The following is a 26,661-nucleotide window of genomic DNA, read 5'->3' as shown; positions in this document are numbered from 1 at the left end:
ACATGGCCTGCATTCATCAATGAAGACAGTCCAGTTCCATTCGGTAACATCCAGTTTCATAGTTTACGACATCACTGCAAACGGAGGTGACAGTGGGTGTCAAAGGCCATATATGTAATCGGCACCATGGGACCAAATGTCCTTAAGCCAAGCGCCTGGAGATGGTTCCAACAGACACAGGGGTGTAATGATGGCGCCACCTGTCTCTGTATGGCGGACAATGAAATAGTTGGAGTTACTGGTGCTTGTCAGATGATCAGACAATCCTCTCTACTGGTGGTCTGTTGGGGGGTCCTGAGCCCAGTCACCTTGTGTGCCCCCATCTTCTGGTCCTAACACCTCCTAACAGTCTGGTCAGACTCTCCTCTCTACTGGTGGTCTGTAGGGGGCGTCCTGAACCCGGTCACCTTGTGTGCCCTCACACATTCACTGGTCCCAACACCTAACAGTCTGGTCTGACGTTCCTCTCTACTGGTGGCCTGTAGGGGGCGTCCTGAACCCGGTCACCTTGTGTGCCCTCACACATCCACTGGTCCCAACACCTCCTAACAGTCTGGTCTGACGTTCCTCTCTACTGGTGGCCTGTAGGGGGCGTCCTGAGCCCAGTCACCTTGTGTGCCCTCACACATCCACTGGTCCCAATACCTCCTAACAGTCTGGTCTGACGTTCCTCTCTACTGGTGGCCTGTAGGGGGCGTCCTGAGCCCAGTCACCTTGTGTGCCCTCACACATCCACGGGTCCCAACACCTCCTAACAGTCTGGTCAGACGCTCCTCTCTACTGGTGGCCTGTAGGGGGCGTCCTGAACCCGGTCACCTTGTGTGCCCTCACACATCCACGGGTCCCAACACCTCCTAACAGTCTGTTCAGACAGCCCTGGTGGGGTACAATTTGTTGATCCGACCATCCAGCTTCTCACATCCCAATAATGCGCCCCCTCTGGTAACGGGGTGAAATCTCTCCTCTGCGTCGTAGAGGCGTCTAGTGGTCAACAAGCTCTACACAAGCAGAAGAAGAGGTCACTACACACAAGGAGCCTCCGAGAACCTCTTATAGGCCAACAGGGAACCACTTTTAGGGCCTCCGGTGACAAGACCGTCCATCTAATCACCACAACTCTCATCATTTACATATCTGCCTGAGATGAAACTGCATGCTGAGCTTTGCAGCAAAATGACAACTTCTTCTGGGGGCGGCATATTTTTTGACAAAAGAGTGTACATTCATTCAAGTGAAACAAAAAAATAAAAATAAAAATTTTAAATTACTTTTAACACTTTCTCATACAAGATTTACAGATATAGAATGAACTTAAATATTTTAGTACATTTTATATTTATGTTAATAATGAAAAAAACTACATAAATTAGTGAGTTAGAATGTTAGAAATGGACCTTGTTTGAACATCTCTTACTTCGCATGCTTCACAACTGTCCAGGTGAGAACACTCCATATCCTGAAGAATATGCTCCTGGCCTGGGCTCTTAAAAATAATTTGGAAATTGGTTGTTTGGACAATAAAACAAAACTATTCCAAATTTGGATAAAAGCACATCTGTCACCAATCGCAAAAGATATTCGGTACTTTTTTGATAGAACCTGCAAAATGACCAAATGTTCCTGTTTTCAAGTCGTATTGCGTCTCGTGATACTTTTGTGTTTTCTTACGAGGCAGCAGTGTTTTGTTAGCCCAAGGAACTTTAATAGGGTTGCACCAAAATCAACTTTTGTCACTTATCTACAGGATAGGTGATAAGAGTCTGATCATTGGGGTCACACCATCAAACCTAAGAACGAGGGTCGCGTGTCCCCTTCTCCTCACTGCAGTGAGATAGAGATTGAATGGAGCATGCGCAGTGGCGCTCCATTCATCTTCAATGTGACTGCAAGAGATAACCCAGCGTTTGTCCCCAGCTATTTCCGTCCGGTCCATTGGAATGTATGGAGTGACTCCATGCATGCTCAACCAACACTCCATTCAATCTCTGTGGGGGTGCAGTAAGCCCCCAGTAAGAAGGAGAAGGGGTCATGGGACCACAGTTCTCAGGATTGATGAGGGTCTCAGTGGTGAGACCCCCACGATCATACTTGATTTTATCACTATGGACAGGTGAGAAAAGATGATTTGGGGATAATGCTGATTTGGTGGCCTCATGCCTGACCAAAAAATTTGCCACAAAATACGCCCGTCTGACTTGCGAGTTATGATGTGGATTCGCTCTGGGCTTGTACAGGTTGAAATCCACAGCAATTATGCTTCAAATCTGCATCATCATCCACATATAAGGTATGAGCTTTGTGGCGGATTTGTCCACCACATTTGTAAAGCCGCCCCAATGACGTTTCCCAATAAAGCCATTTATGACCTAGCCATAGTTACTTCATTCAGTCTGTATAGAGCTACCGGAAACTCCACTGTACCTGGCTATTACTGTCAGCCCCGCAGACATAGGGGCAGATTTACTAAGACCGGCGTTTCATACGCCATTCTTTTTGCAATGCCTGCTGAAGTAGGATGCAACAAATTAGGCACACCTCTGGATGTGCAGACACCAGGAAATCAAATCTACATCTACAGTGAGCTGCTGTGGATTTGTGCTATCATTTATACCAGTGTCTAGTATAAGTTATAGTAAATTTGTCAGGCTGTGGGTAGTACTGCCTGGTTGTAGAGATGCAATAAGGACATGGATAGAGGGAGGTAATCCCGTGTTTTGGTGCAAATACAGCTTGCAATGAGGAGCAATGGGCTTAGATCACCGCTTTAATGATTTGGGGGCTCTCAAGAACTCAAATATTTATCAGCTATCCTATAGATGGGTGATAATTGGGGGGGGGGGGGACTTTAAAAATAACTACAGATCTCTGTAATTAACCCCTTATCTGCCTTTTATTTCAATAACTTACAATAGGCCCTCAGTATCAGATAGGTAGAGGTCCAACACCCGGCACCTGCGCCAATCAGATGATTGAAGGAGCAGTGGAGCTTCAGTGAGCGTCTCCTTTATTGTTTACCAGGCACAGCTCTGTACTTTCTGTAGTGGCCATGTCTGATATTAAAGCTCAGTCCTAGTCGCTGGAATAGTATGGAGTAGCAGTGAGCTGCAAAGTACAAAGCTGGCCTGGTAAACCATGAAGCAGGAGCAGCGCCCAGTGGAGCGCCGCATCACACTCAATCAGCAAGTCAACGGGAGTGCTGGGAGTCGAAACCCTACTGATCTGAGATTGAGGACCTATTCTAAGAAAAGGCCGTCAATGTTCTAGTTCTGGAGAACTTCTTCAAAGAGCAACTCCGAACTATGAAACTTCAGTCCTCGGGGATATTACTATAGTAAGTGCTGGCCATGATACAGTTTGCCAGGCCAACAGAGTACAATGTGCTCAGAGCAAGTCATATAATGCTTATTACCCTGCAAGGGATGACAATGAGCACAGGAGACAGAGGATATGAAATGTTCGTCTGTATTTCATGCCCATTATGAATCAAACATTGGCAGCTACAGACTTTGGAGTAATCAATGAACAATAACATTTAGCAGTAAGCCACCACATGCTCTTCCTTCAAGTTTTAAGGAGCCTCAAGTTTTACTTCTTTGCCTTATATGAATTTCTTATCTAGATTTCACCTTGACAGATTGAAAGATATGAGATTAATCCTCACTTTCAGCTCTTCCAGACTTATTTAGACTGTATACTAATACCATGCATCTTAAGAAAGACGGTGTAAAAACATACCATGTTTTTCCGAGCTTCAGCAAACTGCTTCCGCTCCTCTTCCAGTCTTCTTCGAGCCTCTTCCTCTGCTCTTCTGTGTACTGCATCTTGCCTCTGTTTTTCCAGTTCTTCAAAGCCTAATTTCAGTTTTCCGGGGGTAATATGTTCTTTTTGGAGTTCAAGTCCATATTCATCCTCATCTTCTTCATCTTTGGAAGCCTGCATTGCAAAAGTAATACTTTTAGACCCTCTATATGTCCATGCTAAGAACTGGAAACCATCACTCCACGTGGGACTGCAACACTACTGAAGTGAAAACGCTGGTTATTTTACTTATTCTCCGGCATGCGAAAATACAGTAGTTGTAGATGGTCACTAACTGTGCCTATTAGTCGTGTCCCACTCTACATATAGCATTACCACTCTGTACACAGGGTGTATGTACTCACATAGGTCTCTGTACCCAGTAGGGGCTCACAGTCTAATTTTCCCCATAGGCATATACACCACAAACAATTTCATGGGTTGCTAGTTAACCTATATTTTTGGAATGTTGGAAGAAACTGAGACAAACCAACAAAAAAAGCCCATGCAAGCATGGAGAAAACATGCACACATCACCTGGCTGAAGTTGATCTAAAGATCACCAAAGGTCCACTGTGCTGCACTGAGCAATACCAATAGCAGATCTAAAAGTTTGATCAATTTGTGATGATCTCCTTGACTGCTACACGTTATACACTGATCAGCCATAACATGAAATCCACTGACAGGTAAAGTAAATAACACAGGTTATGTCATCACAACAATATACTCTCCAGAGGCGGCATATATGAAATGGTCAGTAACTTATACCTATGATAGCCAGCGTGTTAACTAGGAAAACTGCAATATACTTTATGTACCTAAAATGTATTTTTTGTGCTGAAAAATTCATCTAAATGGTTGACCACTAGAGGTCTCTTGTCCTAGTTTGCTAATTGACAAGAGATGCTAAAACTTTAGAACAGGAATGAAGGACGGGGATGTTCACTGAAATGTATAGGGAGGAAGAGGGAAGAAGAGACTTGCACAGACACTGCCTGCAGTTAATAGTCACTGTTTACTGTGTTTTGCTACAGAAATCACATCTCCACTGCTCACCCTTGCTGTACACTGTACTGCATGATAATGTTTCTCTCTGTGTTACAGACATTTAGAGAGCAGTTCTCTGTGTACAATCTATAGAACACAGCAGACAGGCTCCTCCCACCAGTCTAGAGAGAACTCAATATCAAATGTACAGCCTGCAGAGGGGGAAAATGGAGAATAAATAGGGCCTACAGGTCATATAGCAGTCAGATATAATGTCATTCCTCATAAACACATACAGGAGCCTATTCTGATAAGTCATCTCAAAGGTTAGGTACACGTTAAGCATCAAGTAATCAGTTAGTTCTTGAACTTGATGTGTTGAAAGCAGGAAAAATCAGAAAACATTGCCATGACTAGATGACTGGGTTAGAGTGGGTCCAAAATGGCAGGTTTTGTGGGGTGTTCCTGATATGTAATGGTTAGTATCTACCAAAATGGGTCCATGGAAGGTCAACTAGTGAACTGGTAACAGGGTCATGGCATCTAAGGCTCATTGATGTGTGTGGCAAGTAAAGGCTGCTCATCAGATCCAGTGCCACAGAAGAGCTACTGTAGCACAAAGTGCTGGAAATGTTACTGCTGTCTATCATAGAAAGGTGTCAGATCACACAGGGCATCACAGCTTGCCACGTATGGGGCTGTGTAGTTGGGCAGTGTTCAATATTAGGCAGGTATTTTAATTATTATGGCTGATCGGTGAATAAAATCTCAAACATTTGCATATGTTAGAATCCAAGATATCGCCTTACGTTCTCTACAGTTATGAGGTTTTGGCCACTTAATCCACACTACTTGAAGCAGCCTAGCACATCTCTTCCTACGATTTGTTGATGGCCTTTAGTAACAGCTTGACCAGCAAACCCCTTGGGGTTTTCATGATGCTTCTGATCAGTATTTTGCAATAAACTATATTTCATGTCTTGAAGATATAGATTGGTTCTTCAAGGTATTGGATCATAAGTGCACCTAATTTTCATTCTACCAGTCAACTACAATATGAGCAAATTTCCTACTTTCGATACAGCGGCCTATGAATTGTCTAGGGACTACTGACCGTCCTAACACAGTAAGTCAAAATTTATTTGTATGAATCCATATCTATTAATAATACATATAAGTAAAATGGGATTGAACTAGGAATTGGGCAGTGATGCCATCCTGCCTGTAGGAAAAAAGGAAATTCATGCAGAATTGGGAAAAGATGGAAGAAAACGTTCTCCAAGCACTACACTACCATGCTCTTCCTGGCTTCGGCAAATGCTCTTTTCTCTTCTTCTATCCTCCTCCTCGCTTCCTCCTCTGCTCTTATCCTTTCCTCCTCTTTTCTCTGTTTCTCTAACTCCTCAAAACTCAACTTCAGTTTGCCGGGACGGAATTCTTCCTTGTGCATATTAAGGCTCTTGTCATCTTCATCATCATCATTGACCTTTAGAAAATAGATGCTGAGAAGTTAAATTTCTTCAGATCTTGAAAGACATTTCGGTTAAGTGACTTCTTTACTTAATGTGACTAAACTTGTTTCTTAATATTAAAGGCAAAATAAGAACTTTGCATGCATCATTCATGCAGGTTTTCCTAAAGTTGACATTACTATGATTAAAGAGGAGAGTAATTAGGTTCCAGTGAGGGAAGACTTGTGCTGAGAGTGCCTATAAAACCAAATAACCAAATATACGTTCACTTGTGGTATTAATCAGTGGTTTATATTTACTACATTTCAATAGAAATTAGTAAAATGACATAAGGAGACCCCTTCTCAGAGTCAGATCCTTTCCCAGTTTTTTTCCAAGGGAATGCAACATGAATTTGGGAGGAATTACTTTGACCTTGCTGCGAATGTGAGGCATCTCTAGACATCGTACAAACGAGTACGGTAAGTCTGTTTAACACAAGGTTTTCAGTGATTATCCACAGACGACTTAACTGGAGGATTAAATGTCAATGTGGAGAGAGATACTGTCTTGACAACCATCTTAGAGGTAGTGGCAACCAAATGCTATGTCTTGGCTAGAAATTATTACTAAACAAAAAATTGACCACTTCCAGTTGAGGAGAGACTTGACTGTATTGTTCTTTAATGGGTGGGGTGGGGGGTCTTACAAAGACTCCAAAAAAAAAATTATGTAAATGATAATAGGAGATCTACAATGCTGTTCAAAAGTCCTGCATCAGCTGCAAAAATATTGATAATTAATTATTGATAATTAATTATTTTGAATTAATTAAAAAAAAAATGCAGTATATGTTTGAATTCAGTTTTGTTTGTAATTTTTTATAGATTTTACCTAATATAAATATCTTTAAAAACCCAGGAATAATTTAATAAAAACATTGGCTAATTAAAGGGGTTGTCCCGCGGCAGCAAGTGGGTCAATACACTTCTGTATGGCCATAATAATGCACTTTGTAATGTACATTGTGCATTAATTATGAGCCATACAGAAGTTATAAAAAGTTTTATACTTACCTGCTCCGTTGCTAGCGTCCTCGTTCCCATGGAGCCGACTAATTTTCGCCCTCCGATGGCCAAATTAGCCGCGCTTGCGCAGTCCAGGTCTTCTCCTGTTCTCTATGGGGCTCCGTGTAGCTCCGCCCCATCACGTGCCGATTCCAGCCAATCAGGAGGCTGGAATCGGCAATGGACCGCACAGAAGAGCTGCGGTCCACGGAGGAAGAGGATCCCGGTGGCCATCTTCACCGGTAAGTATAGAAGTCACCGGAGCGCGGGGATTAAGGTAAGCGCTCCGGTAAGCTTTCTTTAGGTCCCTGCATCGGGGTTGTCTCGCGCCGAACGGGGGGGGGGGGGGGGGGTTGAAAAAAAAAAAACCCGTTTCGGCGCGGGACAACCCCTTTAAACACAACCAGCTTGTAGCATTAAAATGAAAAAAAGATTGCTCAGCTTGCAGTACACTGTGTTTGGGTTACTTTTGGGCAAAATTAAATGGAAGTTTGTTTTGGATAAGCAAAGATACCACCGCACTGTTGCCCTCCATCTTTAAGGGTTATCGTCTAGACAGATATTGAACAGGGTAGGGTGCAACCAATCTATGGTTATTAGAACCATCTAGAGACATAAAACTACAGGAAGCATTGCTGATCGATTGCGGTTCGGTGGCTCAAGGTGCTCATCAGCAAGGAATGGCAAGCTTTTGAAGAGGAGGAAAGATGCCAGTCAATAGGCTTGCTCTCGAAAAAGTGGAAGCTGATATGCCTGGACTGATCTAGGAGTGGAGCGAATCTTACGGATTGATGTGCTCCACAGTTACAGCCTGTTGCAGATTGCTCAAAGTTGGATTCAATGGGTGTAAAGCCAAAAAGAAACCATTGATGTCAAAAGTTCAAAGAAAACAACAGTCGGTCTGGGCGATGAACATTGCCACTGATCTCTCAATTAATGGGAAGAACTACTTTTTAGTGATACGTTGACCTTAACAATTGGATTAAATTTTGGATCTGTCTATGTTATGAGATATGCAGGAGAAAGGTTCAAGCCGTAGAGCACAGTCCCTACAATTAAGCGTGGCTGCAAATGGCATTGGAAGACTAAACGTTGTTGAAGGGATGATAACTGGGTTAAAATACAGCAAAGTAGTAAAGAAACAAATGTGATAAAGCATCCAAGACTTGTTTCCCAATAAGCACCTCATCTGTCAGGATGGTATTGCTTTTTGCCATCGGTCAAAACGTCTAATGCAGTGGTTTGAGAGGAATAGTATGCGGCAACGGATTGGCCAGCCCAGTCACTGGATTTAAATCCCCTAGAAAGCTCAGGGCAAACTGTGTCTACCAAATTATCCAAAAGACATCTCACTAACGAAAGGGAACTGTTTGAAAGCGTCATCAACGCCTGGCATCATGTGGTTTCGGTTAAACTACCAAAAAGAGTCATGCACTCCTTGCCTAAAAGATGCCGACTGCTGATCAAGAACAAAGGATGGCAAATTCAATATTATTAATGAATTACTAATGTTTTCATATTGTACATCGTTTTTTTGTAGTATTGTTCAGTTATAAGAAAAACTTAATTTTTCATGTTTTTTATTCTCCCTAAAACTTCAAATAATACGATATATAATGTTGCTGCCAATTTTAGATTTTGCTAACTTAACTTTAGTTTAAATGTAATAAAACCCTCAAATTCTAGCATGATGCACGACTTTTGAACAGCACTGTAAGTACTGTATAAACTGTGGATTTTCCATACAGCATTACTTCACAGATAAGAACCTTGAGGTTCAGGATGGACTTCATAAGAACAAGCCAAATCCTGGTCTGACAGGGCAGATGACCAAAGATATGCTTTTCAGATGACTTTGGGAATGGCCAATTATGAGAAGTACGTATAATACTATTTGTGATTGGTGGTCAGTAAGTGTAGGGGAGGAGGAAGAGCTACAGAATCAACGGCAGTTATTACCACATGTTGCCTCGCTTCCTCAAAGGCCCGCCTCTCTGCCTCTAACCGATGGCGAGCCTCATCTTCCGCAAGCTTTTTCTGTTGCTCTTGTCTTTGTTTTTCTAGCTCTTCGAAAGTTAGTTTTAGTTTTCCAGGAGTCACTTGCTCCTTGCTCTTCTTGTCCTGAGTCTCTGTTTCATCCTTATAAAATAAGATGCGTATGCAAATAGTATTTATATTTGTAAATACAAATGAGGTCAGTCTATAATAAATGGACAGGATAAATTGGACATGACACAAATATAACCTCAGGGCATTGGAATTTTCCTCCATTATGTCCCAACATTTGACACTAAAATCAGATCTCACTGTAGCCATACTTCTATTGGAGATACAGTGGATACGATGACACCCATCATCTAGACATTACCATAGCAGTGGAACGTCTCTTAGCATCTCGGAATGACTTCCTATGCTCATCATATCTTCTCAGTTTTTCTTCTTCACGGGTTTTTCTTTCTTGTTTTTCTCTTTCTTTCTCTAAATCTTCAAAGTTGACATTAATTTTCCCAGGAGATCTGACTGGCTTAAGTGCTGTGATGGCTACCTCTACTTCTTCTTTTTCTTCCTGTTCAAAATAGACACTCTTTTTGGTTAGTTGAGATTCTAGTTACTAACTACGGTGAAAAGGAAACCCGTGTGCCAAAACTCCATAAACTATTTCTACAAAAGATGAAGGTAAGTTGAAATTAAAGGAAAAGTTATGATAGAGGAAAACACCGCGATTCAAAAAATTAGCTCATCAACTCTTTGAAGTATTTTTTCAATGTCCAGATCTAGAACCTCAGAAGACTTCTTATTGATGATCATTCCATGAGGAATTCTATGGAGAGTTAATATATTTATCTCGATCTGTCCTAATATTGGATTTTGACAAGTACGATGGTTTCTTTTACCCTTTCCTTATTGAAATTAGCATGCATTATTTGTTAAGAGGAGACTGCAATTTGGAGTCGGGCAACGGCCAACTCGTACCTATGGCACAAAACAAGGCGAAGATTAAAGATTGCATTAAAAATATTATGAATCATGTTTACTGCTAAAACATATTTTGGGAAAAATTAGATCAGGAAAATGGGACATTTTTTGCAAAAATGGGTAAATTGAAAATCTACTCTGTAGCATTAAGAGTGTAATAAATTACAAGTAAATTTTGGGTCTCAAGCAGCCCCTTTAACTTCTAAAGGCCAGTTCATCCTGGATATACTGTATTACCATTAAAATTTCATTTGGCTGTAATATTTTTTTGAATATGAAAATCGTTACAAATCATAGATATATGATGGCATCGTGAGATTATTTTAAGTTGGCTTTAATAATTCACAGAGGAGGGTGCAAGTCTGTAGAGATATGGTAAATCCTCTGCAAACTGTGAGCTCAAGGGAAAACCCTGTCTCTATTTTTTGTTTTTGAGCGTTGATAGGTAAACCGCTCTCCGCCGTAGGCCAAGATTCAAAAAAACTTTAGTAAACTAGAAAATTACCTTAAAAACATCTTTTTGTTAGGATCTATCAGACGAAGGGTCCCAAATATAAAATGTATCATCACGTATTCTGGAGGACGAGCTCTTTCCGAATTGCATCAAGTAAGTATTAGTAATGACGATGATAGAAAACACAGAAGGAAAAAAGTAGGAAGGATAGGAATCTTAGTTAAATAAATGTCTCATTACCTCCATTTCCGAGTCACTTCCATCACAGTTAATGTCCTCAATCTATTAAATGAGAATTTTTATATTGTCAAGTTTTTTGCCTGTTAAACTTAATAAGGAACTTGGTGTTTGTTCCTCAAGGATTAATGTTTTTTTTTCTCATAACCCGAAGAACAGGCAAAAAGGTCACCTAAAATAGTAAATTCTGCAAAAAAAAGTTAGGATTTTGAAGATTTTTGATGACACCTAAAATAGAAAAGATTAGAATCCCTACAGATGTTTTGGCACAGTCCTGATCTAGGATGTGTCCTACAAATCCATCTAAAGGCCCATTTACGACAGTCTGAGTGACAGCTTTGAGCGATCATTTTGCATAAACTTTTAAGTAGCTACTCAGCTACTTAATAGCACTTTAGTAAGCAAATGAAGCCTTCAGCTGAAAGCAGTTAATAGACTGAGGGCTCGTTTGCTTTCAGTTCCTTTGTTCTTTGACGGGAAACAATGCTATCAGCACTCCCCATGGAGAACTGCTGATAAGGCTGAACAACGATTTTTAGTTTGGCCTGAATTTAACGATCAGCTAGCAGTGCACAATGGATGCGTGTTTAGACGCACTGCTGATCACTCAAACGATCGCTTTTTAGCGTTTTTTAAGCGATCATCGCTCAGTGTAAATGAGCCTTTAGACATATAAATAAATACACAGACTCTAAATGTACCGAAACTTCACCAGGCCAATCAGGACTTTTGTTGCTAATTAAAGGCTAAATAACTGCCATAGTAAACATAATGCCAATTTGCATGTTCTTTTCATCTTGTAGCAACAGATTACTAATAGAAGATGGAGATAGAAGTGTAAACACCTTATAAACATTCTCAGATGTAAGACACATGACCAAAAATTGTTTGCCCTCCTAAATTGTCCCAAAGACTTTAATCTGCCCATACTGTTGCTTTGTTGTAATTCTTCATCTGTACTGACAGGAAGTTCACTAGAGAAGAGTTTGGACAAAGCCAAGTGCCCTCGAGGCCTGCTCAGTGCCGGTAACATATTTTTCATAATGGTACATCACTCATTTATAAAAAAAAAAGCACCAAATTCTAGTATGGATAATTAAAAAAAAATAAAGTAAAACAGTATTAGGTGGCAGAATATAAAGTCTAATGTGTTATCACCAGGACAGTAGCACACTTACTTCAGCTTTCTTGGCCAGTTCACGCTGAATTTTCTTCTTCTCCTTCAAGTCCTGTTCAAGCCTTCGTTTCCTCTCCTCTTCCATCCTTTTTTTCTCTTCATCTTGCCTTTGTTTTTCCATTTCTGCAAACTTTCCTTTAACTGTTCCTACAACATCAAATAGATCGATGTCTGAGTACAATCTATGACCACATGTCTATTTAGTTTTGATCGAAGAGCTATGTAATCACCAAATAAAAGTAAGGCTGGCTACACATGAATGATACGGATTCCGCATGCGGGTTCCCGCAGTGAAATCCGGCTGTGACCCTGGCCGGCGACTCCATGCAGCTGCATTATCTGTAACGTGGATGACTGGGGAACTTTCCCGTGCTGTTACTAGGCGATGACATAGGTACCCAGGCCCATCCGCAGTGTCAATTGTGGATGGGCTGCGGGTCGGACGGCCTCTATTGACAATGAAGGCTGTCCGCAGTTCGTATCTGCAAGTGTGAAGGAAAAGGCGAAAGTAGATACCTTTCAATGCGTGCAATTTGTTGTGGATCCTCCGTGCGGACGCCAACCACAGATTCCGCAATAGGAATCCGCCCTAAAGTTCTACAATTTTTTTATTGTATTTCTATATATCAATCTCTGTTTGCTTTGATTCGGTGGGAACCTTCATAATTTACTTCTAGTAGATAAAATCTGCCCAGGTCATGTGATGAACATATGCATGAGTCTGCATATAGAAATAAAAACCCACTACTGAATAGGACCACCTTTTGGACTCCAAAGCCCAGAATGAATAGGATAGCCCACTGTACTAAGCGCAGAATGAATAAGACTGCCCATTGAACTCTTTAGTCTGGAATGAATAGGACCGCCCACTGGACTCCTTAGTCCAGAATGAATAGGACCGGACACCTAAGCAGCCCCTGCCCCAGCCGATCAGCTATTGATAATGTATCCATAGAATAGGCCATCAATAAGATTTGCCTGGAAATCCCATTAAGCCCAGAGTGAATAGGACCGCCCACTGGACTCCTAAGCCCAAATGAGCAGAGATTTGGATCTATAAATTACAAGTTATAGTGGAACTTTTCCCACAAAACTATATAATAATTTTCTCAGTTCCTCTTGCTTTAGAATATGCTTCTCACAGCATTTTCAAGGTGACAGGTTCAAAAGATTTTACCATTGAAAACCATGCCGTATGATACGATACTTGTTACCTCTGTGTTATTAAAATGATTGGCTCTGAAATATAGAAATATCCTCCAGATGTCAGAAGAGTGGTAAACTTTACAATTGTAGCATTTAGTTTACTATCATCCAGGAAAAAGACATATTGGGCGATCCACATCCATAATATTTTGCGCAATATGGACTATTTTCCAAAGGAAGAACCATTTGAATCTCAAGAAATATCTTTCACCTTACGTCCCGTTCCTGACAGGTATTCCAATTTCACATAAACATTTACATGTTTCTCCTGTTTTACAAAAAAGTTTGGTACGATGTCAGCCAGTAGTTTCATTCATTAGCCTGACGAAGGGGGCGAGATATCCCTGAAAGCTTGCTGTAACACCATGTATTTTTGATAGCCAGTAAAAGGTATCACATCTACAAGATTCCTTTTTTCTCTCACTGAGAACAATCACACTTTCCTGTTTTGCATGTACAGTTTTGACAATTGCCCACTAGGCAGCACTCACGCTACGCATGTCGCTCTTGCAAAAAGTAGGTTATAAAAAAGTCATCTTGACATTGCTTTATTAGACTCACCGGTGAGCTTTGGGACATATCCTTTTTCCACTTCTTTCGGTTTGTTTTCTTCTTCATCATCAGAAGCTAACAACTCTTTCATCTGGTGGTATAAAACAAGAATTATTTAGTTGTAATGCATAGTACAATACATAGATCACTATGGACATATGCCACATCCATGGACAAGACATTAGTAAATGAGCTGCACCCCCCTTGAGTAGACCTAGATGTCTTCAAGAGAGACCTTGAGGAGCATTTTTGAAAATAAGGAAGACAAATATGAAGAATATCACGTATGTATTGTATAATTATACTGTGGTCCAAACTCCCAACAGCATAATAAGGGCCAATTCCCGCAAGCGTATTTTCGTTCCTTGTTGTGTCTGAGTCTAAAATTGGATATATCCTCCCAAATGTAACTAGACACATCTGACAACATCAAAAGTATTTATTTTCATATGGTAATACCTAGTGGGGCTCTTTTAGCCCACTCAGATACTTCGCATGGAATACTTTCTACTAACATCTGATACACTTCAGCTGGCATTTCCCTCCAGTCATCCTGCAAACATCTGGCGAGTTATTTCAAAGAAGATGCATTAGCTCGTCTACAATGGTGCAAGAAGCATTGTGAATGGACAGTTGAGTAATGGAAGAATGTGCTATAGAGTGAAAAATCACACTACTCCATCTTTAAATCAGATGGAGGTGCCTGGGTAACGCCTTTTGCCTGAGTGTATTGTGCCAACATTTAAGTACAAGGAAGGTTCCTTTATGGTCTGTAGATGTTTTACGTGGCATCATCTCAGTCCGTTGGTTTTGGTGACAAGAACCCTGAACACGGAGGTGAACCCTGACATTCAAGACAATAATGTTCTGCCGACAATGTGGCAATATTCTGGGAATGGTCGGCCATACTTCCTACAAGACAACGCGCCTTGACACACATCCAGCGCTATTTTACATTGGTTTGAAGATATGAATATGCACCGAGTCTCGACCTAAACCCTACTGAATATCCTCAGGACAAAGTTGAACGTTACGTCAGAAAATATGAACAGCGTCCATACTCTCTGAGAACTCATCAGACATTTTCAGGATGAATGGAGGGAGAGTATCTCACAGAGAGTATCTGATGTCATTAGGGCCAAAGGAACCCCACTGAGTATTAACCTATTACCATTCATTCGTAGTCAGGTGTCCAATTACTTTTGGTAGGACAGTGTAGACTTGGTCAGCACCAACCAAATGTGCCAATTTTTTCACACAGACCTATGGTACGTATGCAAAACGTCACAGCATACACAGCTCTGGACTATGCTTTACTATTCAGGTCAAGGACAGCACATGGATGCCATCAGTGCGCTATCCACACTATACTTCTCCCACCCATTACTAGACACACAAAAAAAATGAATTGGGGTATTTTTCAGTTTTTTTTGCGTACGTCACTAATAAATGACAGACGCTAGTAAATAACGGACCGCCGACCAGATATAGGTGACATGTGGAGTTGCACACAGATAGAAAAATGCTCCATTTTTGGCAAACACAACAACTTGTGAATTTGGCCTAAGTCTACAATCCAGCCCAGTAAATCCCCGGCTGTGCAGAGAACCTCTTGCTTGCGCTTGTTCCAGATCCTCTCTCTATTATGCTGCTCTTTCCTCCGCTGCTTCTCGTCCACGCTTCTCCGCTGGCTCCGATCCTCCCTGGCTTTCTGCATGGCTTCAAACTTATTCATTACATCTCCCTTGGCAAGTTTGGGGACGTAGGATTTTTGGACAGGTTTAGATGTAGAAAGCAGAATCTTAAAGATGAGAAAAACAGGAAAGGAGCATGACAGATACCGAAGAAGAAGAAGAGAGAGAAAGAGAGTTAGGACAGAGGGTGATCCGCACTTTCCAGAGCTCCAGGCATGTTAATGTTATTATAGCATTGGAAGTACCTTAAAGGGAAACTGACCCTACAGTCTTATCATTGTGCGGAGAGCTTGTAGCAAAAGCAACGTTTATCACGCATCCGTAGGATAGAAGGTAAAAGTCTGATCAGTGAGGGTCTCACCTCGGTGACCCCCACCAATCCCAAGAATATGGGTTGTGCCCCCTCCTCCTCACTGCGGGTTTACAGCCCCCTCCTCCCCAAGAGTGAGGAGGAGACTGAATGGAACAGCGGTCGCGCGTGTATAGAGCTGCTCCATTCATCTTCAATGAGTCTGCCAGAGATAACTGAGTGCTTGAACTTGGCTATTTCCATCAGCCCCATTGAGATGAACGGAGCTGTACCGCACCCCACTCCAATCAATCTTGTGGGGGGTGGAGCAAGCCTGCAGTGAGGAGGAGGGGGACACAGGCCCCTTTTAACGAGATCAATGGGTGTCTCATCCATCAGACTTTTATTATGTATCCTATGGATAGGTGATAAGTCAATTGTAGTACAATCCCTTTAAATGTTGCCTATTGTTCTCTTTTATCAGGTATTTGCAGCTCAGTCTTATTTACATGAATTATTGCAATTTCTGACAGTGTTTCCTAGAGGAAAAATCCTTTTTTACTAATCTCTTACAGTTTCATCATACAAAAACATAAAGATGTCCATCACAAGCACATCAAATAGATGTTCAACTCTTAAAGGGGTTGTCTCATAACAGCCCGTACCTGGAATGTAGCCCCATTGCATTCTGAAGCGTGCGGCAGTGACATGCAAGCACCTCCACTACCTTCACTTTAATTGGACCGTCGGAGTTAGCTGAGACTGTATTCCAGGGGCTGCATTCCAGGTAGGGGCTGTGCTGAGATGACCTCTTTTGCTCCTCAGTTCTAAGGTGTAAAAAGTACCACCTTCATGTGAACATTTGCCTTTAATGCCACAGGGCGTAAATATATGTCCTGGCTGCGGGATACTTAACGCAACAGGACATACACTTATGCCCTGTGGATAACGCAAGATCAGAAGAGCTCCTGCGCCATCCAGCAGCGGGAGCTCGCTGTCACCGATAGCCGGCTTCCCGCTGCAACAGCTGAGGTGCATCAGGGCCGTGTCCCCCGCTGTTAACCCCTTACATGGCATGTAAAGGGCTCACATAGGGAGGGAACTTCCTCTGTGATGTCATCGGACCCCCGCAATGTAATTGTGGAGGGCCAATGGATTGCAATAGCAACAGTATGCTAGCTACAGGCGCCCTTTGCAATTGCCTATGTTTGCTATTACAAGCGATAAGGCATGGCTGTATACGTCTTGCAAGGATTTATCATAGCGATCATACGTGTTCTGGTACAAGTCCCCTACTGGGACATAAATAGTGTAAAAAATGTTGTTTTTTTTTTAAAAAAAAAACCAAAACCCGTGTAAATGCACCCTTAGGGCTCATTCAAACGAGCATAGCGATTTTTGGTCGGCTGTGTCACAGCCACAACGCAACCAAAAATCACATGAACGGGCGCACAAATCTGCTGTTTGTGTGCCCGTTCAGACGGCCCGGGTCTGGCGCATATACGCCGAACCCGGATTGCCATCGGACAGGAGGAGACAATTTAGCTCTGCTGCCCCTGTCCGCCCCCTTTCCGGGTCTCGGCAGGAGCTAGTGTGCTAAGCCCCCTACCTGCTCCTTGTTGGCTACCAGCAACGGGAGGGGGCAGGACGAACCCATCCCGCCCTCTCCCATTGCAAACAGCTGGCAAGGGGCGGAGAGAAGGAGGGAAGGGGGTGGATGTTTAGCAGACACGCCGCTAAACTCCCTCCCATCTCCCTTTTACGATAGATCCCATAGGGTCCCATAGGAGTCTATGCAGCGGCCGACGTATTCCGGCCAGAAGATAGTTCCTGGCCGACGTAAAAGCGCCCGACTGAAATGCACTTGTATGCGCTATCTTGGCTGGCCGGGCACTTTTACACCACGGGAATACGTCCATCTGAACTGATGCATTGTAAACCAATGCATCAGATGGGCAGCGTATATCAGCTGGGTGTGAAAGCGCGTGTGAATAAAGCCTTATACTCAGGGGAATTAGAGGATTATTTTAGGTGGTCTTACTGGTTATACTGAATACACTAGAGAACAAGTGGAAAGAACCGAGGAAAATTACATACTATTTTTCCAATTTTGTATCAATTCTCTCTCTATATAACAGAAAATCCAAAAAGACAGCAATTCCATTTGGATCCTAAAAGAAAGGTCTGAACGTCCCGCCAAGAAGAAACAAAACTATTAGCAGATTGTGAAAGGAAAACAATCTTAAACTTTAGAATATATTAATACAAACTGCTGTAATGACTGTTGGGCCTGAAGCGCTGGCGTAACTAGAGGGGATGCGGTTGCACCCGGGCCCAGGAGCCTTTAGCTATGCCCCTTCCCTTGCGCGCTGCTGTAGCTCCACTCATTGTCTTTGGGGTTGATAGAAACCACCAAGAACCGGCAAACTGAGTTTATGCCATGAATACACGAGTACATACATGCTACTACACAGATGCCCACAGAGTACCTACCTCAGTCTTTTGGGCCACGTCATTCATGATTGTTTTCCCTTCCCTGGCGTTCCCCCGTAAATCAGATTTCTGTAATATTCAACCTAAAATTGGAAACTTACATTAACGTTTCTTATCTGGAGAACCATAATCAATAAGTAATGCAGCTCTATGTAACGACTGATTGTGATAGGGCCTCCAAACCAATCATTGTACTAGGACACATATAAGAATAACGGTCGTCTTCCCAATGGCCAATCATTTTTAAATTCTCAATCTCATGATCTATATGGAAAAAAAATTCTAAAATCCTGCAATTCTCACACTGACCACTAAACCTAAAAACACTGACACTTTCCATTCTGTAGAGATCACTTCTCAACAGTCATCTCATTATCATCACTGACAGGATTACAATGAGAGGTAACATCTATAAACAGATCACACAGGATCCACCTTTCATAATAGGTGTTGGACACAGCTTGCCGCCTCCACCTCCCTGCACAGGTCACAGAGCATGCCCACAACACTCTGCCATAGCAGTCAATGAGTCCCAGCCTGTTGAATGTATCTATGGCCCATGAGGCTGCTGTAAAGTGTGTCTCTAAATGCTATTAACTGCAACTCAGACAAGATGGCTGCCCCCATAGTCATGTACAGGCAATGGAATAAAAAAATCTATAAACAAAAAATAAAAACATTAGAAAAGTACAAAATGTTCCACTATTTGGTTTTAATTTTTATAAAAATATAGGTGATACATTACCTTTAACCCCTTCTCAACTGCATCATGTAAAGAGAGGTCATGCTGTTGTAAAGGTCATGCTGTTGAGTATTGAATGGGCTGGGAAACTGTTGGCTCAATTCCTGGTGGCTATGAGCTGTTTTTGACAGGTGCCGGCAACTACTGTGATCAGAGTTGGCTCCGATAGCAGCAGTTAACTATTCAGAATCCGCATGTAAACAGCTAGCTGTAAAGACGGGCCCTTCTGTCACCCCATTACCCCTCCCGGATGCAATCATGGGTGCTGATGGGTTAGGATTGCAGCCTGGAGCCTACTGAAGTCTCCCAGGGCTGTCATGCATGGACGCCTGTGGCAGGGTTTACTTAATAGGCAACATTGAAAATCACTATATATTGCAATACTGAAGTATTGCAGTATATAGTACAAATGATCAAGTGATCGCAAGTTCGAGTCTCCTGTAGGGACTAAAAAATGTAAAACGTTTAAGGACATTTTTAAAACCAGGAAATTTTTCCCATAAATAAAATAAAAAAATGAAAAGAAATTAAATGTATTTGGTATAGTTGTGTTCATAAAAATCCACACTAGTAAAATATCACACTATTTGTCCCACATGGTAAAAAAAAAGGTTACAGAGTCTCAGAATCAGGGCTGCAGAGTTAAAGTTAGAGTCCCATTTTGGTGGATTCAGAGTCCGTAGAAATGAACCAACTCCTAAAAAATGAACTTAACTTAAAATAATGACATCACTTTTGAAGTCATCAGTGAAGAAGCATCTGATGGAGGTAATACTATCCTTGAGAATAAATTCACAGGCTGCACAAATGTTGTTTACTACTGTGAATTTATCACTTAAAAAACATGAGTCATATATGAAGCAGTTGGAGTCTAAGAAAAATGAGGAGTCGGGGGTTTGGCTTACTGACTCGACAGCCCCGGACAGAACTGCAGGTTTTTTTTTTTTTGATGACCTAAAAATATTGATTAATAAAAGTGATCAAAAAGATTGATGTACCCCAAAATGATACTAATAAACACTACAGCTCACCCTGCAAATAACGAGCCCAAACTCAGTATAATCGACGAAAAAATAAAGTTCTGGGCCTCAAAATACGGCGAAGGAAGGCAACTTTTGTTTAAAAATTGTTTTCCTTTTTCAGGGCTTATTTACACGTCCGTAGATCGGCCGGGTTTTCACGCCCAGCGATATACCGTGTCCCTTTCTGCAGGGGGAGGAGGCTGGTTGGGCCTGGAGCAGTGCACTGAGCTCCCGCCCTCTCTCCACCCCTCGCCACTATTTGCAATGGGATTGGGCGGAGCAGAACTGAGCTCCACCCCCCCACCCCAACACTCCCATTGCAAACAGTGGCGAGGGGCAGAGAGGAGGCTGGAGCTCAGTGCACTACTTCTGGCCCAACCCGCCTCCTCCCCCTACAGAAAGGGACACCATATATCGGCCGGGCGTAAAAACCTGGCTGATATACGTACGTGTAAATTAGCCCTAAAAGTAATAAACCAAACCTATATAAATTTGTTCTTGCCGTAATCTTAATAACCAATAGAAAAAAGTTCACGTTATTTTTACTGCACCGAGAACGCGTAAAAGCTAACCCCCAAAAATATGGCGTAATTGCATATTTTTTTCAAAAGTTCACCTGACTTAAATATGTTTTAAAAGTTTTTTGTCACGTTATATGGTATAGGAAAGGATGAAAAAAACTAAAATCAAAATATTCAAAAATAATTCTGGTCTCAAAGGGGTTAATAAACAGCAGAATAAGATTTATGATTACACTTATAGAGCAAATACAATGACACGTAAGAACAACATCCAGAATCTCTTCCCAGGACCAGGATGACATTTACTGTAGAATCCATAAAACATGGAGACGCTGAACGAGCCACGAGAAACAATATCCACTGGCAACGGGCCAAGAAGACAAAAGGCGAACTCCTCTGGGCTCCTGCGATGACCGCGGATCTGAAATCCTATATTCGACTTTGTAGGTTTTATCAGAAGACCAGCAGTCAGATTCCTGAAGCAACTGTCCCATCTCATCACTGGTGCGGCTTTATTTAGGGAAACAAAGTTTGATACTTGTGGAATAGTAACCAGACGGGAGCTGACGAGAGGCACATCACATGGGCCCAGGAGACGGCAACAGGACTCTGTACATCTAAAGCAATTCTTTGGGGTTTTCCTCTTCTGTGCATTTGTTTTAAGGATATGTTCACATGCAGTAGATTTTCCACAGTGGAATTGGCTGTGGCAAATCCGCAGCATTTTACAGGACCTGAAGTGTGGATGAGATTTAAATCACATTGATACTTCATTTCACGGAAGACCTGGGCGCCAATGTCTGGTGTCCAGTTGCCATGACAACTCATTGACCCTCTATGATTATATGGCGAATGACATCTCAGAGGGAGCGATCATTGATCATGGCATGTAAGTAGTTAACAGCAGGGATCAGTGTTTTCACTGATCCCCGCTGCTACAGCAGGAGGCTGGCTGTCAATCCATAGGACGTAAAAATATGCCCATTCGCAGAAATTGCTTTCCAGCTAGGACGTGGATTTACGTCCTGGAACGAGAAGGGGTGTAAAGGAATTGTGCCAAGTTATAAACGTATTTTAAAGATTGGGGGGTTTTAATTTTAATAGTGGTTGAGCTTCAACTGCTAAGTCTCCACCAATCCTGAGAATGAGAATCTTGAACCTGCATGAATGGAGCAGTGAACGTGCTTGTGTGTCATGGCTCCATTCATTTGGCTCCATTCAGTGGCGCGCATGTACATCTGTAGCTCTGTTTATGCAGGTACAGGACCCATGTTCTCAGGATTGATGTAGGTCCTAACAGTTGTGACTCAACAGATTATAAAATTATAGAATAGGAGATAACTTTATAGCTTGGCACAACCCCTTTAAGAGCTGTAAAGGTGGTACACATTAATGAATGTTAGACAAACCCACAGATGTCAGTGGGACCAGGCGATCATCTAATGTCTGCAGGGGTTTTGTGACTCTCCCTCAGCAGCAGATGCCATGGGAAAGAAGGGCTGGCATACTGACTTTCAACATGTCCGATACATTTATTCTCAGTGGAGATAGCTGCTGCAATTCTGGCAACAGGCTTATTTCCCTCCTCTCGTGGAAATGTATGTATGGTCTAAAAATTGTGGAACAATTTCAGAAAAATGTTCCTCTATGTAAAATTGCAAAGATTTTGAATACCCCGCCATCTACAGTACATAATATCATCCCAAGATTCAGAGAATCTGGAGACATTCACATGCACAAGGGACAAGGCTGATGGTTAATATTGGATGCTGGAGATCTACAGGCCCTCAGGCGGCACTGCATTAAAAACAGGCATGATTCTGTAATGCAAGTTGCTATACGGGCTCAGGAATACGTCCAGAAATCATTATCTGTGAACACAGATCGTTGTGCGATTCATAAACGCAAGATAAAGCTGTGGCATGCAAAGAAGAAGCCATATATCAACACAATCCAGAAATGCCAGCATCTTCTCTGGGCCAAAGCTTATTTAAAATGGACTGAGGCAAAATGAAAACATTTTTCTGTAGTCAGATGAATCAAAATTTCTTTTGAAAACCACGGACGCCGTGTCCTGCGAACTCAAGGGGAGAGGAACCATCCAGCTTGTTATCAGTGCACAGTTCTGCATCTCTGATGGTATGGGGTTGTATTAGTGCCTATGGCATGGGCAGCGCACACATCCTGAAAGGCACTACCAATACTGACAGTATATAGAGGTTTTACAACATCATATACTCCATCCAGACAACGTCTCTTTCAGGGAAGGCCTTGTATATTCCAGCAAGACAAGGCTAAACCACATACTGCATCCATCACAACAGCATGGCTTCACAGAAGAAGAGATCGGGGGTGAACCGGCCGTCCACAGTCCGGGCCGTCCACCAACAGGAAACATTTGGGCATTATGAAACGAAAAATCCGACAGACGACCGAAGACTGAGGAGCAGCTGGAATCCTCCAGACAAGAATGGGACAACATTCCTCCCAAAACTCCAGCAGTTGGTCTCCTCACTTCCCAGAAGAAGAGGTGCTACATAATGGTAGACATGGTCCGCCCCAACCTTTGTGAGATGTGTTGCTGCCATCAATTTCTAAACGAGTTCCTTTTTTTGAAATTAAATGGAACAATCTCTCCCTCTTCTGTCTGATTTGTTCTATTGTCTATAAAATACAGTTATGTGAGATTTCCATGACATGTATTTACATTTTACACAGCGGCCAATGGTTTTGTAATTATGGTTGTATAACTTCTCTTCCCAACAAGAGATTCCATAAGTACTAAATGTGCCGCCATTCAGAAATGTTATCAGCTGCAAACTCTGAATTCCTGCATTATCTCCTGCAGTCTCCCTGCCACCCCACCAGATTCCTGTCCTCTGTCAGCCTAATCACTTGGAAATAGTTTTTAAACACTTACTAATATTATCTGTGTTCTAAGCTATTTATATTACTAACTGCTGTAGCAGAGCTGAACGTGTCGTAACTCTTTGAGGCTGAATTGTAACAAAAAGTGAAAAAAAGTGGGAGGACTACATGGAAACCCAAGAAAAAACAAAGATACTAAGGTGATTTGTGTAAAACGATTAACCCAACTCTGCTGCCTCTGACAAGGTCAACTGTTCTCCATCACAGCCGTCACTTCTGTAAAAGGTATGTTAAGGACATAAAATACACTCATTGTCAAAGAAAATCAAATACAAAGGAGTTGTGAGATGGATGCAACTCTGTGTGATTGTAACGTTGATATAAGTGATTACAATATCAGAGCAAAAGGACCATTTATAGTGGAGAACCGACCCCTTGTAGGGAGGCTCTAGTACCCTGTTGTACTGCCTCTAGATTGGATACAAGATGTGATACAGATGGCCATGGAGGCTCTAGTACCCTGTTGTACTGCCTCTAGATTGGATACAAGATGTGATACGGAGGGCATGGAGGTTCTAGTACCCTGTTGTATCACCTCTAGATTGGATACAAGATGTGATACAGATGGGCATGGAGGCTCTAGTACCCTGTTGTACCGCCTCTAGATTGGATACAAGATGTGATACAGATGGCCATGGAGGCTCTAGTACCCTGTTGTACCGCCTCTAGCTTGGATACAAGCTGTGATACGGAGGGCATGGAGGTTCTAGTACCCTGTTGTACCACCTCTAGCTTGGATACAAGATGTGATACAGGGGGGCATGGAGGTTCTAGTACCCTGTTGTACCACCTCTAGCTTGGATACAAGATGTGATACAGGGGGGCATGGAGGCACTAGCACTCTGTTGTACCACCTCTAGCTTGGATACAAGATGTGATACATGCAGGTTTTCTTATGTTTTCCCAGATGGTCCCATACATGTTCAGATAAATCCGACAACATGGCAGGCCACTGAAGTGTGACAATGTTGTGGAGACATTCCTGTGACAGCCTTGAGTGTGCAGCTGAAAAATACCTCTTGGAAGCCGCCACGAGAGGCAACACATATCGGTGCAGGATTTCCTGAGCATATCGCTGAGCTGTCATTGTCCTACTACTAAAGGTGACCAACTGTCGTATGCGATGGCTGTCCAGACTACCACACCAGTAGTGGGGGCAGTGTGCTGGATTGAGGCTCTCACCACCAGCAGTGTCTAAGCTTGGGTTTTGTCGCTGAAGACAACCCTGTTCTACTCCGTAGCAATCCGTTTTAATTGTTCACAACAACACTGTAAATGGAAGAAACAGTGGATGGGTGTCGAAGACAGTACACGTAATAGGGGCCATGAGACCAAATGTCCTTTAGCTAGGCTCCTGGAAACGGTTCTGATAGACACAGGGGCCTATAAAAATGGCACCCTGTCTCTGCTTGTCGGACAACAAAACAGTTGGAGCTGCTTGTGCTTGTCAGACGATTAGACGCTCCTCTCTGCTGGTGGTCTGTCGAGGGTCCTGAGCTAGGTCACCTTGTGTGCCCTCACAAATCCACTGGTCCCAACACCTCTTAACAGTCTGGTCAGAACAGCCAGTGGGGAACAATTCATTGTTGAGACCATCTAGGTTTTCACATCCTAGTACACAGTGCTCAATGAGTGTTATGTACTAAGAAGTGAACGTGGAAGAATAACTTCCACTATGCAAGCCGGTGGTCATGTGACCACCGGGATTGCCTGGCATAACAGAGCTGCAGGGTCCTAGCCGACCCTGATCAGCTCTGCCAGTGACTGATGTCACTATAGGGGATGTTTTCCCTGTAACTGGGGCTCCTATAGATGCCCCAGCTACAGTGGAAAAATGTCAAATTAAAAAAAAAAAATGTGAATGTCTCCCAGAGGTCTCCTATGGCGTCATGGGGGACGTAGACAGTAAAAAAAATAATTACATACACAAGCACAACAAAATTACAGAAAAAAATAAAAATATATACATAAAAAAAAACTGACGCCAACCAAAACCGTCGCCGTATGCACCCTGTAATCTAAAACTATACATATTATATATCAAAACGTTTGAAACAAAATGAGGAATAAAACAATAGTTGCTTTGAAACAGGGTAGCCCGTTTTCAATTAGATTCATCTATTAATAGCTATATATAAAAAGTAGCCTTGGCACTTACTGTGAAGGAAGGGGATATGTTAACCACAGAAGCCACCTCCTAGTGATGGTATAGCAGATAGAGGTAAAAGGTGTATACAGGATCTGTTGATCCGTATTTAGATTAAATTAATTTCCTTTATTAGACAAACAGAGCTATGGCAACGCGTTCCTGTGCATAGTTACACCTTTATCAAGCCATTAACATATCCCCCTCCTAAAAAATGTCTCGTCCTTGAGGTACAAAACAGCCTGGTTCTTAAGGAGTTAGGTTAGCTAAGTGTTCCCACACCATCTCTCTGCTTACAGATAGCCTGCATTCTTTTATTCCCCCAACAGCACAGGCAAGATCAGTGGATGTTCCATCTACTTTCTGAGAGAAAACAGATACAAAACAGGAATTTAGTCCAGCCTTCTCAACATTATTTCTAACCAATTCACCATTTTCATCCTGTAAACATCCTATAGCATCTTTGATCTTTCTTTTGCTTTTGACCCCCCCCCCCCCCCAAATCCATTTTTATTGCCTTTCGGCTCTCTTGCAAGCCTCAATTCATTATCAGCTTTAGCTTTTCTGACACTTGCCCTAAACTTGCCCAGTTTCTGCAGATCGCATTATATTCTTTTTTAGATATTCTCCCATGCAGCTGGGCTCCCAGTATTAATGAAAGATGTACTTTAAATAGGAGATCCATATCACAGAGGATGCATGGTTTATTTTAAAGTCCCCTATGAGTGCATTCTGTGTTAATAGAGGGGGTTCCCCAATTTAGGACCCTGATGTATTAGCCAGAATAGAGAGCAACCAGAAAGGGTGTCTCTCTGGAGGACCCAGCGAATCCATATATTACATGCACAGGTTATAGATTCCAATGAGAACTGTGTAATACTTCATTTCCCCTATGGGGGCACTGCAGGGGAATTGAAC

The 26,661-nt window shown here is 42.3% G+C and overlaps 1 protein-coding gene across 9 annotated transcripts in view; it reads right to left on the bottom strand.

The window, feature by feature from the left end:
- The window catches only part of NEXN (nexilin F-actin binding protein), a 48,243-nt gene that overhangs the window by 9,947 nt on the left and 11,635 nt on the right, over positions 1-26,661 (bottom strand). For 2 of the 9 annotated variants that reach the window (XM_066597817.1, XM_066597816.1), the window contains exons 2-11: positions 18,385-18,467; positions 15,518-15,709; positions 13,918-13,999; positions 12,152-12,297; positions 10,977-11,018; positions 9,675-9,872; positions 9,266-9,445; positions 6,083-6,274; positions 3,736-3,933; positions 1,415-1,483 (exon numbers count right to left, since the gene is read on the bottom strand). In XM_066597817.1, the coding sequence (XP_066453914.1) occupies positions 1,415-1,483; positions 3,736-3,933; positions 6,083-6,274; positions 9,266-9,445; positions 9,675-9,872; positions 10,977-11,018; positions 12,152-12,297; positions 13,918-13,999; positions 15,518-15,709; positions 18,385-18,411 (1,326 nt within the window). In that variant the 5' untranslated portion in view covers positions 18,412-18,467. The remainder of the gene's footprint in view (positions 1-1,414; positions 1,484-3,735; positions 3,934-6,082; positions 6,275-9,265; positions 9,446-9,674; positions 9,873-10,976; positions 11,019-12,151; positions 12,298-13,917; positions 14,000-15,517; positions 15,710-18,384; positions 18,468-26,661) is intronic. The other 7 variants (XM_066597820.1, XM_066597825.1, XM_066597819.1 and 4 more) reach the window with 6 other exon arrangements.

Source organism: Eleutherodactylus coqui, chromosome 3 (assembly GCF_035609145.1).
Source record: "Eleutherodactylus coqui strain aEleCoq1 chromosome 3, aEleCoq1.hap1, whole genome shotgun sequence".
NCBI classification, from domain to species: domain Eukaryota; kingdom Metazoa; phylum Chordata; class Amphibia; order Anura; family Eleutherodactylidae; genus Eleutherodactylus; species Eleutherodactylus coqui.
The sequence above is the reverse complement of the archived record's forward strand: the minus strand, read 5'-3'. Positions and strand labels throughout refer to the sequence as shown.